This window comes from Pseudorca crassidens, chromosome 13 (assembly GCF_039906515.1).
Source record: "Pseudorca crassidens isolate mPseCra1 chromosome 13, mPseCra1.hap1, whole genome shotgun sequence".
Lineage (NCBI taxonomy): Eukaryota > Metazoa > Chordata > Mammalia > Artiodactyla > Delphinidae > Pseudorca > Pseudorca crassidens.
In genome coordinates, this window is record NC_090308.1 from 24,788,723 (window position 1) to 24,807,176 (window position 18,454).

The 18,454-nt window shown below is 38.8% G+C and overlaps 1 protein-coding gene and 1 long non-coding RNA gene across 8 annotated transcripts in view; one reads left to right on the plus strand and one right to left on the minus strand.

Moving 5' to 3' along the window:
* Nucleotides 1-1,219: 1,219 nt before the first annotated feature.
* Nucleotides 1,220-17,682, minus strand: CCDC28A (coiled-coil domain containing 28A). Of its 5 annotated transcripts, none has more exons than XM_067701946.1 (6): nt 17,525-17,680; nt 15,459-15,658; nt 12,124-12,287; nt 7,733-7,887; nt 5,929-5,951; nt 1,220-1,784 (listed from the first exon to the last, which is right to left on the minus strand). In XM_067701946.1, the coding sequence occupies exons 2-6, from the start codon at nt 15,614-15,616 to the stop codon at nt 1,730-1,732; spliced, it is 555 nt and encodes a 184-aa protein (XP_067558047.1). In that variant the 5' UTR covers nt 15,617-15,658; nt 17,525-17,680; the 3' UTR covers nt 1,220-1,729. The 5 variants fall into 5 exon arrangements, with proteins under 5 accessions (XP_067558047.1, XP_067558048.1, XP_067558045.1 ...); XM_067701944.1 differs by lacking the exon at nt 1,220-1,784 and adding an exon at nt 2,989-3,573 and having other exon boundaries at nt 17,525-17,682; XM_067701945.1 differs by lacking the exons at nt 1,220-1,784; nt 17,525-17,680 and adding exons at nt 2,989-3,573; nt 17,328-17,485.
* Nucleotides 17,683-17,782: 100 nt separating this feature from the next.
* The window catches only part of LOC137204495 (uncharacterized), a 52,732-nt gene continuing 52,060 nt past the window's right edge, over nt 17,783-18,454 (plus strand). For all 3 annotated transcript variants that reach the window (XR_010933661.1, XR_010933659.1, XR_010933660.1), the window contains exon 1: nt 17,783-18,071. This is a non-coding gene — a long non-coding RNA (uncharacterized lncRNA). The remainder of the gene's footprint in view (nt 18,072-18,454) is intronic.

Sequence of the window (18,454 nt, forward strand, 5' to 3'; positions counted from 1 at the left end):
TCTGCTGTTCTGTCACTAAGCCACAGGAAACAGCTTTTGCTTTACTCTATGTCAGGACCCATCCAAGAAAAACACGTCAATTGGCAAAGTTTCCTTTTGCTCTGTCAGACCCTAGAATGCTTTTTCCCTTGGAATCCCTATTTGCTCAATCCAACAAAGCAGTTTTGAAGGTTACATTTAATGTTCTGGTGATTTTCTCAGTTTTAAAAGGGGTATTAAAAGGACTGATTAGATAAACTGATCAAAACTCTTGGAACGCAGAATGCCAAAAATTACTGAAATTGAGACTTTTAAAAAATATTGTTCAATGGGTCCCCACCCTCCCCATCTCCCATTAGGTGCTTGTTTCTGTGGCCTGGAAACAAGGAGGAAGAAGCATGGACCTATTCTACAAGGTGAAGGCAAGTGAGCTATAAATGAATAAACAAAGTGTGGTATATCCATACAATGGAATGGGATTTGGCCAGGAAAAGAAGTATTGATAACATGCTACGACATGGATGAAACTTGAAACCTTGAAAACATTATACTAAGTAAAAGAAGTCAGTTACAAAAGCCATGTATTGTATGATTCCATTGATAGAAAATGTTCAGAATTGGCAAATCCGTAGAAACAGAAAATAGATTACTGTTGTCAAGGGCTGAGGGCTTCGGGAGCTAGGGAGTGACTGCTAATGAGTTTCTTTCTGAGGTGATGAAAATGTTCTAGAATTAAATTATGATGAGGGATGCACAACTCTGTGAATCTATCAACCGCTGAATTATATACTTTAGAAAAGGTAAATTCTATGGCATATGAATTATTTCAATAAAGCTATTTAAAAACTAATGTTAATGTTCAGCTACTGTTTGCTGAACATTACTGGTGTCAGCTATTGTGCTAAGTATCTTATATGTACTTTTTTACTTCTTCATAACAACCACTACAAGCTGGTCATTAACCTCATTTTCTAGATTAAAAATTAAAATTAAAATAGCAACTGAGTAAACACACATGAACCCAAAGCTAATGGGCAGAATGCGGATTCAAATCAAGGTCTAAGCAAGGTCAAAGACCATATGCTCTTTTCATTATGCCAATATTTAAATGTGCGTAAGTTGCAAGATTTGCAAGAAAGTTACAGAACCTCAATTTTTTAAATACAGTTTACCTTTGAGGACTGAGCCCTTGTATTCCCAGATTGAAGACTACAGGTTTCTCCAAAACAGAGAGAGAGACTAATTTAAAACAATCACTTTATTAAAAATAGCAAATTTCACAAATACTCATTTAACATTTTGTTGTCACTGGCCACTGGAAAACACACCGGGCGTGTGTACTGATTATCTAACGTAAACTGAAGCTGGGCTCCCACAAAAAGCCTGGGCATCATCAACTTATGATCAACGGTGGAATAAGTTTGGTGAGCTCAGGAAGGATAAATTGTTCGGCCCCATCAACAACATTTAGCACAGTGCATTTCAAGTATAACCCGTAAGGCAACAATATAAAGCATAGCAGCAAAAGCTCTGTATCACATTTCCTGTTATGCCTTCCACAAGGCCGGGGCCTCCAGTTATGGTGAATTATGGCAAGTCGAGTTCACTGAAAGCAGCATGTGAAAGCAGTCGCCGCACTTGCACTTTAATTAATTCCTTATTGTGGAAGATGATTCTGCTACTGGATTCAGCTAGAAGAGTAAAGAATGCTGCTTTTCTTCAAACCACGAGAAAGCGACTGCGTTTCATTTTAGCCAGCAGAAGTATTTGGAACATCTTGTGCATCTGCCAAATGGAGTTTCTGTCTGGATTCATCAGTTAAGAAGATTCTCATTCTCTAATGAGTACTTCTTTTAAGTTTCTGGAAATTACATTCAAGAGCTAAGAGACAGAGGTAATAAAAAAAGAAGTATGTTTAAAGGGAAAGTGCCTATGCTGCTATTGAGAAACTTGGATGTGGTAAGACAATCTTTAAATGGAGTAAAGTAATTTTACTATGTCTAGAATTTGAAGATTTAAAAACAAATCACTGATTCAAGACTATGTTCCAGGACTTCCCTGGTGGCGCCGTGATTAAGAGTCCGCCTGCCAATGCAGGGAACACAGGTTCAATCTCTGGCCCGGGAAGATCTCACGTGCCATGGAGCAACTGAGCCTGCTCTCTAGAGCCCGTGAGCCACAACTACTGAGGCCCACATGCCTAGAGCCTGTATTCCACAACTACTGAGCCCACGCGCTGCAACTACTGAAGCCCGCACGCCTGGAGCCTGTGCTCCGCAACTACTGAAGCCCGCGCACCTAGAGCCTGTGCTCCGCAACGAGAAGCTACCATAATGAAAAGGCCATGCACCACAACGAAGAGTAGCCCCTACTCGCCGCAACTAGAGAAAGCCCACGCGCAGCAACGAAGACCCAACGCAGCCAAAAAAAGAAAAAATAAAAATAAAAAATAGGGCTTAAAAAAAAGAAAAAAGACTATGTTCCAGGTTCTAATAGAGCACAGAATTATTTTAATGCAGCAAGAATCATTTTCATGGTAAGAAGCTGATTAGAGGCAAATATGAAAACTTACTGGATTAACAAAATTCACTTGAAAAGACAACACCACTTCATTTCCTTGGGAAAATAATTTCTTTGTGAAAGTCCAAGAGAATGAAATAAAATCGTCATAGCTCTAAAACCTTTCCTATAATCCTCTGAATTATTCTTCAAGAAAACTGGAAATAGAATAAAATTCCTGCATAGTTTATTCCATTCCCTTCTCATCACTGCCTTTCATTTTCCTCTTTCATATATATGATCCACTTGCCACCTGTTTTTCAAGACTCAATTCAAGACTCAACAATGATCTGGATATACTGAGGACAACTAAATGCTAGGAATACGTGTACAGCAGACGTTTGCAAAAATGTACAGACATGAGCTGTGCCGTCAGAGACATATCTTGTTCAATTGGAAGGTTGAGATTTAACACATATCAACAGATAATGAAATAACACAGAATGCTAGTTTGGGGTACAAACAAAATGCTTTATGGAAGTGGTCAGCTTGAGTGTTATTTGATAAGGAGAAGGGGGAGGCCAGAGCAACTCTAGGTAGAAAGTACAACCTGAACTAAGGCATTAAGGTGAGCATGAACTTGGGCATCCAGAGAGCCAACTTGGTGGGAATGAAAAATAATGAAAACTATAACAGGATGAATATGCTGTGATCAAATTACTGAGAACCTTTTAGAAATCTGACATAGTAAAAACTTCGTAAGAAACAAGAATGGCAAGATGAAAGTGATGTTTTAGGAAGAATAACTCAGTGGCAATGTCTAAAGTCTACAGCAGTACTGTCCAATAGAAATATAATGTAAGCCACAGACATAGTTTTAAAAATATTTTACTTATACTCATAATCATGAAATTATCATTTCAACATGTAATCATAAAAATATTGAGATAGTTTACATCTTTTCATTCTAAATCTTTGAAATCAGGTGTGCACGTTATACTTAAAGCACATGTCAATCCATGTTGCCGACACTGCGTGTGCTCAGTAGTTACTTGGCTAGTGGCTGCCATATTGGACAGTGCAGCTCTAGGGTTTCTAGAGAACAGAAATTTGCAAGATTGTGGAATCAGGTGATGAGGGTAGAGAATGAAGGAAGAATACAAAACAGAACTGATAACACCTGACAATTAACTGTAATTAAGAGACAGCAAATAATTTCCTGTCCCTGTCGAGGCTAAACGGCAGATAGTGCCAGGACTGATTAGCAATGTCTGCTATAGTCACAGAAGGGATTTTTAAACAATCTTGAAGATTAAAATAATAGGGGCACTTGAGAAAACCATAATTCAAAAAGAGACATGTACCACAATGTTCACTGCAGCACTATTTACAATAGTCAGGACATGGAAGCAACCTAAGTGTCCATCAACAGATGAGTGGATAAAGAAGATGTGGCACATATATACAATGGAATATTACTTGGCCATAAAAAGCAACGAAATTGAGTTATTTGAGGTGAGGTGGATGGACCTAGAGTCTGTCAATACAGAGTGAAGTAAGTCAGAAAGAGAAAAACAAATACCGTATGCTAACACACATATATGGAGTCTAAAAAAAAAAATGGTTCTGATGAGCCTAGGGGCAGGAGAGGAATAAAGACGCAGACATAGAGAATGGACTTGAGGACACAGGGATGGGGAAGGGTAAGCTGGGACGAAGTGAGAGAGTGGCATGGACATATATACACTACCAAATGTAAAATAGCTAGCTAGTGGGAAGCAGCTGCATCGCACAGGGAGATCATCTCAGTGCTTTGTGTCTACCTAGAGGGGTGGGATAGGGAGGGTGGGAGGGAGGCGCAAGAGGGAGGAGATATGGGGATGTATGTGTATGTATAACTGATTCACTTTGTTATAAAGCAGAAACTAACACAACATTGTAAAGCAATTACACTCCAATAAAGATGTTTAAAAAATAAAAATTATAGGGGCACTGATGACAGAGAGGAAAATTAGGAGGGGAAAGTATGAATACGGAAAGAACATTTATTACAGATGAGGAAACTAGGGTTGCTAGGCTTTGCTCAAGGTTACACAGCTGCTTACCAAGACCTGAGACCAAGCGATTCAAAGGCCATGCGCTTGCAGTCTACCACCACGGCCTGCTGAACCGTTGGGGCTGAAGTGAGGAAAGCGGGAGACAAATGAGTCTAAATGTTTAACAGAAACTCAGATAAGAGGAGAGGAGTTATGTCATAAGCAGAGAGAGAATATAAAGCATAGAATATAATGTAAAACAAATACAAAGAAAAAAAAGAACCGGGAACTACTCCTAAGAAAAGCCTCCTAATTAACTCCTATCTTACCCCCATATTAAACTCTTTCTTGGCAGTGGTATCTTACATTAATATCTCCTACAGTTTATGTGGCTTCTCAAAACTGTATTTTCTTCATCTGTAAAATGGGGAGTATAACACCACCTACTTCCAAGAGTAGGACCAAATGAGATAATGCGTGTAAAACACTTCATATAATGCTTGGCAAATAGTAGGTATTCAATAAAGGTGAGATATTAATTACTATTACTGGATTTGTATATATCTTCCTATTTCTTCATTGTTTTTACTGCACAATTCAGCAGTTAGTAACAGTATATGTTATTGCAATAAGAGTGATTTTTTAAAATATCTTTTCTATATAGTTTGGAAATTTTCATATACACATGATTACATGTAGCAGTTACCCCGTATTAAAGACGATACTCTGAAATGTTAAACAATCTACCCAAATTTACATTAGCAAAACGTGGAACCAAATTTCGAAAATCAAATCTCTTAACTCTACAACCAGTATCCTTTCCAGTGTCTCACTATTTGGTTCAAAGAGATGTCTTACCACTAAAATTATTTTACAGGCAGGATCATTGTTTTGTTGTTCTTATATAACTCACATTGTGCCTATCAGTATGTTCAAAAATACATTTTAAAAATTTCTTGAAATAATTGCTCTAAATTGAAATGTCAAAACATGAATATTTTACATGTGCCTTTGTGATTTCCTTTAAGTTAATCCTATAATACACTTTAATGCATCTAAAATATTCTAGTTCTAATACTAAATTTAGAGTACTGTGTTATGTCTGCTATCCCACTTCCACTTAGCTTAAGAATCTAAGATTCAAAATAATGTATATGGCAACTAGCCCAATTCTTAATTCTCTTGATTAAAACATTTTAAAAATTTGTCTTAAAAACCCAGAAACCATACAGAGCAAAGCACAAACCATAGAAAAACAAAATTTCAGCATACAAAACAACTGGGAAATTCCATTTAGAAACTAAAGGGAAAGATGGCCCCAGTAAATAGCAGTAGGTTTCTTCACTTGATTGGGACTATTCACCAAAAATTATAATCTGTGAACTTTTCACTGTTGATGTTAAGCAAAGGATACATGGAAGAATTCAATTCTTCTAGCTGTAACACAAAGTAACAAATTTAATTTTTATAAGATAACTATCATAGATAATTGTTAACCATACATTATTAAAGACATTATTTCGCATTTAAGCTTTCTTTAAACAAAAAAGTATTAAAGAAAAAACTTTCTAAAAATTTCCAGACTGGGAAATTCACTTATGCAAAATAATAATAAAGTAGCTTTAGTATTTATGAAATAAGAATATAAGAGAATTAACACCATATGATAAAAACTGAAGTTTTATAAGGATTCTTAAAACCATGCTTAATTATAATCATCTCTAATAATAGATTTTTTTTAAAAAGCTGCCATTTTAATGATCAAAATCTTTAAAAACTTTATGAATTACAAAAACGATTTTATGTGATATTCAGTTTTTAGTATGAGGTAGAATTAACCACCCCTATTTTACAGAGAGAAAAATCTGAGTTACAAAAACATTAAATTGCCCAAAATTATACAGCTCTATGTAGACCCTGGACTAAACAAAGGCTCTCTGGTTTCAAATTCAGTTTTCAGCATACCACAATCACAATTAAAAGTATAGGTTTGAGGGCTTCCCTGGTGGCGCAGTGGTTGAGAGTCTGCCTGCCGATGCAGGGGACACGGGTTCATGCCCTGGGCCGGGAGGATCCCACATGCTGCGGAGCGGCTGGGCCCATGAGCCATGGCTGCTGAGCCTGCGTGTCCGGAGCCTGTGCTCCGCAACGGGAGAGGCCACGACAGTGACAGGCCCGTGTACCGCAAAAAAAAAAAAAAAAAAAAAGAATCCTATATGGTGTTACTGGTTGAATTGTATCCTCCCAAAATTCATGTTTTAGTCCTAACCCTTAATACTTCATAACATGACTATATTTGGAGACAGGTTCTTAAAAGAGAGAATTAAGTTAAAATGAAGTCATTAAGATGGGCCCTAATCCAGTATGACTAGTGTCCTTACAAAAAGAGGAAATTTGGACATAGGGACCCACACAGAAAGGAAGAATGCCATGTGAACATGAAGATAGTTTTCAACAAGCCAAGGAGAGAGACCTCAGAAGAAACCAACTCTGCTGACACCTTGGTCTCCAGCTCTCAGCCTCCAGAACTGTGAGAAAATTAATTTCTGTTGCTTAAGCCACCCAGTCTGTGGTACTTTGTTACAGCAACCTTTGCAAGCAAAAACACATGGCAACCTGCTAAATTACCATAAACACCAAACACACTATAAGTAACTACCACCTGAGTAAATAAGGCAAAATGCATTAATCATGCCAGGATCTTTTGACCTACTATCTTCTACATCTTAAGATCTTTTATATGTACAGAAGCAAATATTTTCCTTTTAGATTTGCCAATATCCCAGAAAATGTGCTTAGATGTAAATATAAGGATATATTGGATCCCAATATATCCTTGGATATATTGCTTTCAAAAAAGAGTATGAAGTCCAACATGGATAAAACTTGAAAACATTACACTAAGTGAAAGAATCCAGACATAAAAAGCCACGTATTTTATGCTTTTCATTTATATGAAATGTCCAGAATAGGCAGATCTATAGAGACTGAAAATAGATTGGCAGTTGCTGGGGGATGGGGGAGGAGAGCACTGAGAGGTACAGGATTTCTTTTTGGAGTGATGAAAATGTTCTGAAATTAGATGTGGTGATGTCTGCACAACATTGTGAATATACTAAAAATCACTGAATTTATACTTTAAAATGGTTAAAATGGTGAATTTTATCTCAATAAAAATTTTGATTAAGAAAAGAGTAAAGAAAGAGGACTGTACTCACATCAGACAGAAGCCTATCCAGATTGGAGTCACTGGCTGCTTTTCTCTTATCCTCAGGAAGTTCCTCTAGCTCCCCATAGAGCTCCAAATTCAAGCGAGCTAATTTCTCCTGCATTCCCCGAACATGTTCCATCTGTTCAATGGAACATTCATTTCCTGGGGGAACATTCCAGAACATTAATAAAGATTAGGATAGGTCAAACTAACTGTCTTGAGGAGAAACTTCTAAAGTCAAGGTGCTTAAAAGAAATTGGTTTTCCTTCTTTTGTAAATTACATTAATGACTGCATATTTTCTGTGTAAAATTATAAATCAAATCTCCAACCAGGAACACAACAATCTAAAAAATAATCATGGGCATTAAAAAATGATATAGAAAAAAAATTTAAGAATGAAAGAACCCTTTAGGTAAAAAAAATTTTTTCAATAGTAATATATAGAGGGGTGTTAACACCATCTATTCACGTCCTAGTTGACAACTGCCATCAAAACTGAGTAACCCAGGGGCTTCCCTGGTGGCACAGTGGTTGGGAGTCTGCCTGCCGATTCAGGGGACGCGGGTTCGTGCCCCGGTCCGGGAGGATCCCACATGCCGCGGAGTGGCTGGGCCTGTGGGCCCGTGGGCCTGTGGGCCCGTAGGCCGTGGCCGCTGGGCCTGCGCATCTGGAGCCTGTGCTCCGTAATGGGATAGGCCGCAGCAGTGAGAGGCCTGCATACTGCAAAATAAACAACAACTTAGTAACCCAACATTTTATAATGATCTGAGTGAAACTAAGAGTCCTATAAGGACTTCAACCATGAATCATTCTGCCAACCAACCGTGTACTCCTCCTTTAAGAAATATAAGTGAAAATATTAATAAAGTGTGAAGAATGTAATGAAGCATGAGAACCACAATGTATACACAGTAGAGAAAGACAACTTATTGCTAAAGGATAGGTCTTGCGTTGTTTATTGACTAGACTCCTCTGAGGTAGCATTATCTGCCCAGATCAACTGATGTATATACGTGAAATATTACATATTTTCATTCCGTTTCAGTACAGCCTCTCCAAATTCTTGATACTATCATTTTCCCCTCCCAAAACCTTTGATTTTTCTCAAAGGCATAATATAGCTCAGCTAAAGTTGAAGTATGTATCTTGAATAAATATGAATTAATGTAAATTATACTATCTTTTCCTCTAGCCAGCTTTATAACATCTTCATAAATTGACTATATTACATTATGTTAAGGACTACTAATAATTTTAAAGCTAGTTACAGCTCTTTCAAAATCATCCTTTCTTCATAGTAAAATATCTCATATTTCCTCTATTTTAATGATGTTTTTCAACAGTTAGCAACCTGGAAGGTCAAGTGGAAGAACTACCTCAAGAGATATATATGTGTGTGTGTGTGTGTGTGTGTATACATATAAAGATGTACATATATTATATAGACAGAGGAAAACAATATAGAGTAAAAATATAAAGAGGTAGAAATCACAAGGAACAAGAGAAGAGAGTCAGGGGATGGACCCAGGTGACCTAACATGAGAACAACAGAATCTCCAAAAGGATAAAAAGGAACAGATGGAGGAGAAATAAATGACCAATAGAAAAAAATGTTCCTTGAGATGAAAGATGAGTTGGCAGATATGAAGGGCTCACTGATTTCCAGGCAGGGATGATACGGTCCTAAGCATATTCTGGTAAAGGCTTAAACTTTAAAGATAAAGAAGAATATCTTTCAAGCATTGAGATTGAAAAAAGTTACTTGGTAAGAAAGAATCCAGGGACTTCCCTGGTGGTCCAGTGGTAAAGAATCCGCCTTACAATGCAGGGGATGCGGGTTCGATCCCTGGTCAGGGAACTAAGATTCCACATGTCGTGGGGCTGCTAAGCCCACACGCCACAGCTACCGAGCTTGCATGCCTCAATTAGAGAGCCTGCATGTTGCAAAACTACAGAGCCCATGCCCTCGGGAACCCGCACGCCACAACTACAGAGCCCACGTGCCCTGGAGCCTGCACACCACAACTAGAGAGAGAAAACCCGCATGCCAGAACTAGAGAGAAGCCCGTGCACCACAACGAAGAGCCCCTGTGCCGCAATAGAAGATGCCGCATGCTGCAACTAAGACCTGACTCAGCCAAAAATAAAATAAAATAAATAATAAATAAATCTTTAAAAAAAAAAAGAAAGAAAGAATCCAACTGGCAATCAACTTCTCATCTGCAATGCTTATATATAGCAAACCATCGAATAACAGAGACTTCAATCCAAGAATACAAAGTCACGTAAAAGTTAGGGCAGGAAGGGTGTTGGGGAGAAAAGTGAAGAAGTAAAATTGATCCAGAGATTATATCTCAAGGGTGGGAGAGAAGAGAGGGGAGAGGGAAGTGAAAGTATTCTAAAGATGCCACCTTACCGGGATGGAGTAAAGCAAGGAGGAAGGGATGTCATAAAACATCTTTGTGAAATAAATAACGTGTTTTAATGTCTTCTTTTCAAATAATAGTATAACCATGACTGGAAACCCAGAGACTATAAGAAAAAATAGACATATTTGAGTATACAAAAATTTAAAACTTTTATAAGGTGATGTATACCATAAAATCCACACTAATGTTGCTTAAAATATAGAGACACACTAATGTTGCTTAAAAAAATAAAAAAAAAGAGGTCAGAGGGTTAGTACCTAAAATATGCAAAGGGCTCTTAGTAAATAAAAACAAAAGGATAAATAACCAAATAAAAAACTGGGTGAAGGTCCTAAAAAAGAGCAATCCAACCGCTTAACAAACATTCATGGCTATTCAAACTCAACAGTAATAAAAAAAACTCTTTACACCAACAGGCTGGCAAAAATGAAAAGGCTGGTCATACCTATTAGCTGGTGGGAATTCAGGGAAAAGAGTTGTTTCATAAATTGCTAATGAAAACTAAAAGTGCAATAGCTTTTCTGAAAAGCAATCTGGATACTTTTATTAATATTAAAATTACCTCTATGCTTTGACCCAGTAATCCCACTCATGGGAATCCATCCCAAAGAAATCAAAACAGCCACATAAGGATATATGTAAAATGATGTTCACTACACCACTGAGTTTAGCGGCTCCAAACTGGAGACGAAGTAAATGCCCTTCAACAGAGAAATGGCTGAATAAACCAGGGTATATTCACAACTTGAAAATTATGTAGCCATTTAAAAAAAGAATGAATTAGAGCTATACCAGGTGACTCAGAGAGATTGTCATCAGGTACTGTTATTTTATTTATTTATTTATTTTTTGCGGTACGCGGGCCTCTCACTGTTGTGGCCTCTCCCGCTGCGGAGCAAGGGCTCTGGACGTGCAGGCTCAGCGGCCATGGCTTACGGGCCCAGTCGCTCCGTGGCATGTGGGATCTTCCCGGACCGGGGCACGAACCCGTGTCCCCTGCATCGGCAGGCGGACTCTCAACCACTGCGCCACCAGGGAAGCCCCATCAGGTATTGTTTAGTGAGCAAAGCAAGACACCAAAAAGTGTATATAAGATACTATTTGTAGAAAACAATGAAAAGAAAAATCTGTGTGTGTGTGTGTGTGTGTGTGTGTGTGTGTGTGTGTGTGTGTGTGTGTGTCACACAGTTAACTGGTTGGGGCTGGGGGGAGGCGGAGGCAGTAGAGGGCGTAAGGGAAGGGGTAGGGAAGCCAAGTAAAAGAGCTGGGGAGGGAAAGACAAGCACTTAAAAACACAATATTTATGTTGATGACATTTATGCTTTTGTGTGAGATTCCATATGTGTGCATTCAATAAGTTTTAGATTGCTTTTTAAAAATGCAGGGAAATAATTTTTATCATCAGAAAAAGCTTATAAAGTGAGCTGGAAGCTGAACATGAAATATCTGACCATACACTTTGTGAACTCATATACAAAAATACCTATTCAGAGTTTTATTGGGACGATCAGTTAACTGTTCTTACATCTTCATCAAGCCAGATTCTTTAATATTCGAAAGTCAGGCATTGTGAGCAAGAAACAAGTTTAGGCTTGAAAGGGTAAAGAAAAATGATCTTGAGTCTTTCTAAAACTGAAACACTAAATCTAAAATATTTCAGTTGACAGAGAATGTCCCTTTTGTTTGTCACACTTTCAAGATACTTAGTCCCTCAACAGCAATCCTACTTTAACAATTCAACTAACTCTCTCTTTTTAAAAAACTTTTTCCCTGAAATCTTACAAGACAAATTATATCCCATGACAAATGAAATCTAGGTTGATTGCGTTTTATGCCTCTGGACTGTTGTTGTTTTTTTTTAAATAAAAGAAAATGACACTTCAAAAAGGAATTGCAAAATACATGCAGAAAATATGATGCAAACATCTTGAGAAGAAAAAGAGTAGAGAGAAACAGCTATGGATTACCGAATGCTTGGAGTTTTCCAGAGTGGAAGTCATTCAAAAGGCTGAGGAGCCCCCTCTCCATCTCCTGGACATCGGAGACGTCGGTGAGGAAGGAGTGCTGGATCGGGGTTGACTGAGCGCCTTTGCCTTCTCCACCCTGAGGTTTGGTCTTTTCTTTCATCACTCTGTAAAAAGGGTGCAATAAAAAATTAATTGCCTATAATTACCTTTAAAGAGAGATATTTTTTCAGGCTGTTCTAGATTAAGGAAAAAACAAGACATCTGAATAAAATCAATACTAAATAAAAACAGCCATTTCAAGGAACAGCCTATGAAAATCTCAAACAAATGTATAAAATACAACTACTAAGGTATATAAAGAGTTTGAGTAATGTACTTTTCCTCTATGGTAATTCCTTGGACTGCAAAAAAAACTGAAGAGAGAATTAGTCAGTCTTTTTACTAGCCTGTGTTTCATATTTCACTTCTCCGTAAACATATTCTGCCTTCCCATCTAACTTTATCCTAGCTGTTCCCTCAACTATGGGCTGTCCAACAAGTGGTTATGGGGCCCCTACTCTGTAGCTGACATGGTGCCAGACACTGAGTATATGAATGCGTGCAGGCCATCAGTGACTGCACTGAACCACGCCCAGTCTAAGGAGAAAGACAGACAGAAATTCACAATCAACATGTGATGGAGCGCTAGAACCTGTTGGTCACACCCATAGAGCTGTCTCTAATCTCTCCTCCTCCACTGCCACTGTCCTATACCTGACCCAACTACTCCAGCAGCTTCCCAGCTGGTCTCCCGGCCTCTACGTCTCTGAGCCCACAGAGCAGTCAAGTCAATTTTTAAAAAGTAAAGTCAGATCACATAATTTACTTAATGCAAAGCTTTCAGTAGTCAGATAACCTGAAGAAATTCTATCCTCTCTTGTATGTCAATGCTCTACACATTCTGAATCTCTTTTGCTTCCTAGAAATCCCTTCTCTCGTCTCCTTGCAGCTAATCCTCTGCCCACGTTAGCATCCTTGCCAGGCTACCTCCCACACATGCTTCAAGTCTCAGTTTAAATGTGATCTGCTCAGGAAGGCGCTTTCCGAACCCCTAGACTAGGCTAGTTCTCATTACACACGTCTAGCATATGCCAGGCTCTCAAACTCTGGAGTGATGGTGCTATACATACTGTGATATGGGAGCAGAGAGAAAGAACAGTCTACTCAACCTAAGGGTAGCAGAGAAAACTTCCTAAAGGTGATATGTGAGTGAAGGCTTAAAGACTAGGAGTGAACCAGGCAAAAATGGGAGAGGGGGTTGTGTGTTACTTTTATAACCTCGACACGTGCTATAGATCCTGACGTAACACATATATTCAGGACTCAGTTAATTTCTACATAACATAGCATGAAGACCTCTTCCCCACAAGTGCACTCGCCACAATGTGGGTAAGACGAATAGGGTGTACGGGGGGCTGTGAGTGTGTGGGCAAAGGTGGCAAGACTAATTAATTCCCGTGAAAAGAAATCAACTTAGAACACATAGGCCGTTGACACTAGGTCACTAACAGTTCTTCACAAAACGGGATTTGTAATTTTACATACATGGTATTAGATTTACTATCACTATCTAGTATCTTGCTACTCAAAGTGCTGTCCAAGACCTGTACCATCAGTATTACCTGTGAGCTTATCAGAAATGCTTAGCTGAAGCCCCATCCCGAACTAACTGATTCAGAATCTACATTTTAAAAACATTCCCAGGAGATCCATATTCACATTAAAATCTGAGATAAACTACTATGGACTATAAGGTTTCAGTATAGCAAATTTTTTTTTTCAAATTGGAAGCTTTATCCAAGTAAGTGTTTTGCATCAGTTCATCACTTAACAACCTTCTCAGAAAAGAAAATAAAAATCTGTTTCTTCTTACTTCGGTGTTTTTGATCATGTCACGCTGTCTCACTTTATGTTAAAATAATTCAATTAAAAAGCACTCACTGAAATTATACTATGTGCAAAGCCCCACTCTGAATACTGTCTGGCACACAAGACCCAGCCCTCAGGAAGCCCACATTCTAGAAGAGGGTAGAGAAATAAAAGTGCAATGTAGAAAAGACAATGAGATACAAATAAACTGATGCAAAAATTTGGAAAAAGGAATGATTTCCTTTCAAATCTCTTGGCTTTCTTTCCTCATCAACCATAACCATATTCAAAATCTGATTCTAAATTAAACTCCTCCAGGAGGAAAACCCCTTTCCAATCTGATAATATATTAAAAAGAAGCCCTTATAACTTTTGTTTTTCATTTAGTCCTTATTGGAATGTTCTTTTCCAAGGGTCTCTGGCTATGTCCCTTTCGTTTCCTCAAAGACAGTGTGAGATCATCACCAGCAATCTTGTCTTTTGTGTTAATCCAGTGGCTACAAAGTGCTACAAGCATTACTTCCTTAACTAACTCTCATGATGAGCTTGCAGTTAGAAGCTTATTTAATCATAATTATCTAGAGGATTGAGATTATGAAATGCTTTTTCTCTTAAGATATTATCCTGCTTTCCAAATATCTAACCCTACAAAATACTCATATATGCAGCAATAATAGGTAACATTTAAACTTGCCCCTTTTCCTTTAAAGCCTTAAGACAAATATTAATATGTTCACTAAATATTAATACTGATACTTCTAGGTGGTAGGATTTTAGTATTCTTCTGTTTCTTCTTTGAATTTTTCCTGTGTTTAAATATTTACAATAAATACAAATCACTTCTATTAAAACAGTGAACTCATTCTTTAAAAAAAAATAAAACTACCAAAGCACAAACACTCAGCTTAAAAAAAAAACAACAACCAGATATGTCTTTTCCATTTCTGGGTAACTCATCAACTTTGTCTGCAAGTTTTCTTGCTCTGTATTTTTTTTTAAATATTTATTTATTTGGTTGCATTGGGTCTTGGTTGCGGCTCGAGGGCTCCTTACTTGCGGCATGCAGATTCCTTAGTTACGGCAGGCAGGCTCCTTAGTTGCAGCATGCGTGTGGGATACAGTTCCCGGACTAGGGATCGAACCTGGGCCCCCTGCATTGTGAGCACAGAGTCTTAACCACTGTACCACCTGGGAAGTCCCTGCTTTGTATATTTTAATACGAGACAGAGTAAGAGCCTTAAAGCCAATCATTCATTCTGCATTTTCTAATCTCTATACACTGTAACCTTCAAAAAATTTTTTTCTAAATCACATGTAATATGTGCCTCAAAAGTCAAACCAAGAGGAAAAACATGTTGTAAGGATTAGTGGATTTAGTATTTACTTTATAGCATTTTGCTGTGATAATGTGAAAGAAGAGAATTCACCTTTTTAACTTTGGTCGCTGTGAAGTTGACTGTGATGCAGGATTTGAAAACCCCGTGCTTTTACTAACTGGAATGGCATTTTTTTTGGCATTAACACCCTGAGTAGAGTGGGCACTAAAAGACTTAGGACTCCTCCTCTTCACTTTGCGCTCCTCCATTGTTTTAAGTTCCTTACTGCACCAAGGCCAGCTTCTTATAACCTAAGGAAATACAGCAAAATTATACATATATGCTATAATACGCCAAAATGAAAGGGCTTCAAAGACCCACTTCACGGGCTGTAAGAGGATCAAGAATTTCAGAGGTCATTAAAGAAAGTTAGAACAAGGATTCTTAAGCTTAGTTTACTGTATTATGTACACAGAATCCCTAACCAAAACTGCCTGTTAGACAAAAAATTTTTTCACTGTTTATTAATTCATCCCACAAAAATTTACTCTCTTCTACATGTCAGGCACTATTTGGGGCATTGGGGAGACAGTACTGAACAAGACAAAGTCCCTGCCCTCAATGTTCCCTACATTCTTATGGAAGGGGAACAACATATAAACACTAAACAAATCATCCAGCCTGACTCAAGCTTTATGTGCCCCTTAGGTCTCCCTTCTAAAATGTATTCTTTGAAAAACCACCTAGATACAAACAGATATATAATTGACATGGGTACCTGTATTTTAATTAGCAACTAGAAACCTTATTTCAACTACCAAGTAGAAATTCAGTTGCTGCCTAGAGTTAATACTGATTCTAGTTCCTTGATCAAATGAAGTTCTGTAAAATTAAACTTGTTCCCTCACAATTTTAAATTTACTTTCTCTACCTATTTCCAATGAAACATGAAACTTTATATGTTTAGTTTTGTCAATGTCAAAAAAGTTACACTATGAAGTTACAGTTGGTCCTTCCATAGAGAATATGTGTAAAACCTTCTATTTATCCAGTACTTTCCCTTTATGTATTAACCAGCTTTATTTCTCTAACAGCCACCCATCTAAAAATATCCTTCCACATTTCCTTTTTATTTATGCATAATATTAAATTCTTCCTAAATATATTGTTTCATGCATCATAAGATGAGTAATTTATATGGCTATTCTTCTCATCAGATTGTAAAGTGCACTAGGACTGTTAGGTCTTTTATTGTATGTTGTGTTGAATTTAATCATTCTATGACCATTCAAAAAGTCTCAAATCCACTGATGTCACTCCTCAAGTAATTATTTGAGAATTTTAATGAAAACAGATTTTTTTTGGCTACTGTCTGAACTCCGAGCTACTAGCACTGTTATTTAAATCATTGAGCTCAGTTGGCTCAGGCTGACTCCAGACAATCATAACTGGAGCTAAACCTCCGAATGACCAAAGGCTGTAAAGGAGAGGCTCTATTGCCCAGTCTCTAATCCCAGATAACGAACGTAAATCCGCTTAAATCTTGGCTAACTATTTTTCCTTTAAGAAGCATTTTAAGTAACAGAACAGACATTTTGGGGTTGTTTCAGCATGCAACACAAATTAAATGTTTAAAAAATAACTGAATAGAGAAGATGGGATATCAGTTCCCCAAAGGGGCAAGGGTCCGTATAAATTTATGATACACATAAACACACTGGTTTTCGAATTTAATTATGCTTATACACAGTTGGTGACACAAGAATAATAATAATAAAAAAAACCAGGAAACAATGCAAATAAACCAACAGTGGTCTAAACTATTGATAAGATGTTCTGAGGGGCCAGGGCTCGAAAATTATGCTTTTTTGGTTAGATAACATCACTACTACAAGAGCACCGAAACCCTTCTTTTATACCAAGCAGCAAGGAACCATTCAGAGAAGACCTTCATAGACTACAGCTCGTAGTCTAACTCACACATTAGTTTGAGAGCCAGGAACCCACAGCCTCCAAGCCGGACCACTAGAAATTCCTCTTGACTTCACCTCATTGCCCTTCCCTCATCAGCCTTCACGGAGAACCTTCCCTGCCCAGAATCCGGTGGCGGCCAGAACCGGTGGTGGGAGGGGCCTACAGGGGGACATTGCGGGGGTGCCTTTGCTTCCACTTCATACCTGGGGAAGAAGGGGATCGGGGTCCTCTTCCTCAACCTGCAAGGACCCCGGGGCCTCTGAAGTCACCGCCGCAGCTGCAGACGCCGATGCTACAGCTGCAGCTTGAGCCGGGGTCACATCCCGGAGCTCTCGCCTTCACAATGCCCTTTGTTTACGGAAGTGACGTAAGGAGGCGGAACCTCCGCTTACTAGCCGGGAGCCTCGCCTCTTCCTGTTCCACATGTGCGGCTCCCATCTCCGGCTCTGGCATCGTATTGCTTCCCCTGTCCTGCATTCAACTGTAAGTTCGACGGGCATGGAAAGGAGGATACAGAACTGGCCTTTCATTTTGGGCTCAGTGGCCCAGAAACTGGGACGGTCAGGAGGGGAGGTGGAGGCAAGAACCGGAAATGTAGTACCTTTTCCGGAAGCTGTCCCCCCCCTCCGTGTCAGCTCCCACGCACTACAATTCCCAGCACGCTGTTCGAGCAAGCGTGGAGGCGGAACCAGATTGTCGCCATAGCAACTGTTCCGGATTGTTTCTGACGCCTCGCCTGGACTTTGCAAGGTAAAACAACGTTGGCTTGTAAGGCCGCGTAAAAAAACGTGATTCTGTTTAGCAACCCCGAGGCTGAGCCCCTGAATGAAATGCTATTACTGCTGCTATAAGTAGCTACTGTTCAGGCACTTGACAGACGTCATCTCTAAACCTCGCTGCAATCTATGAATTAGGTGTTAGAATCCCCCTTTTAGAAATGAGGAAGTTGACACTCAGAAAGGCTGCGTCTCTCTGTCGCCAAGACAGTTCCTCCCTACCTTTACTCCCTCTGGAGAAGGAGTTGAGGATTGAGAGAGATCGAACTCTCCTAAATGAGGGGAGAATCCATGTTTTAGTCCCTCATCTGGGGAGCCTTCCCCGTTGGGGGTGGGAGATACTAGGTTCATAGACCT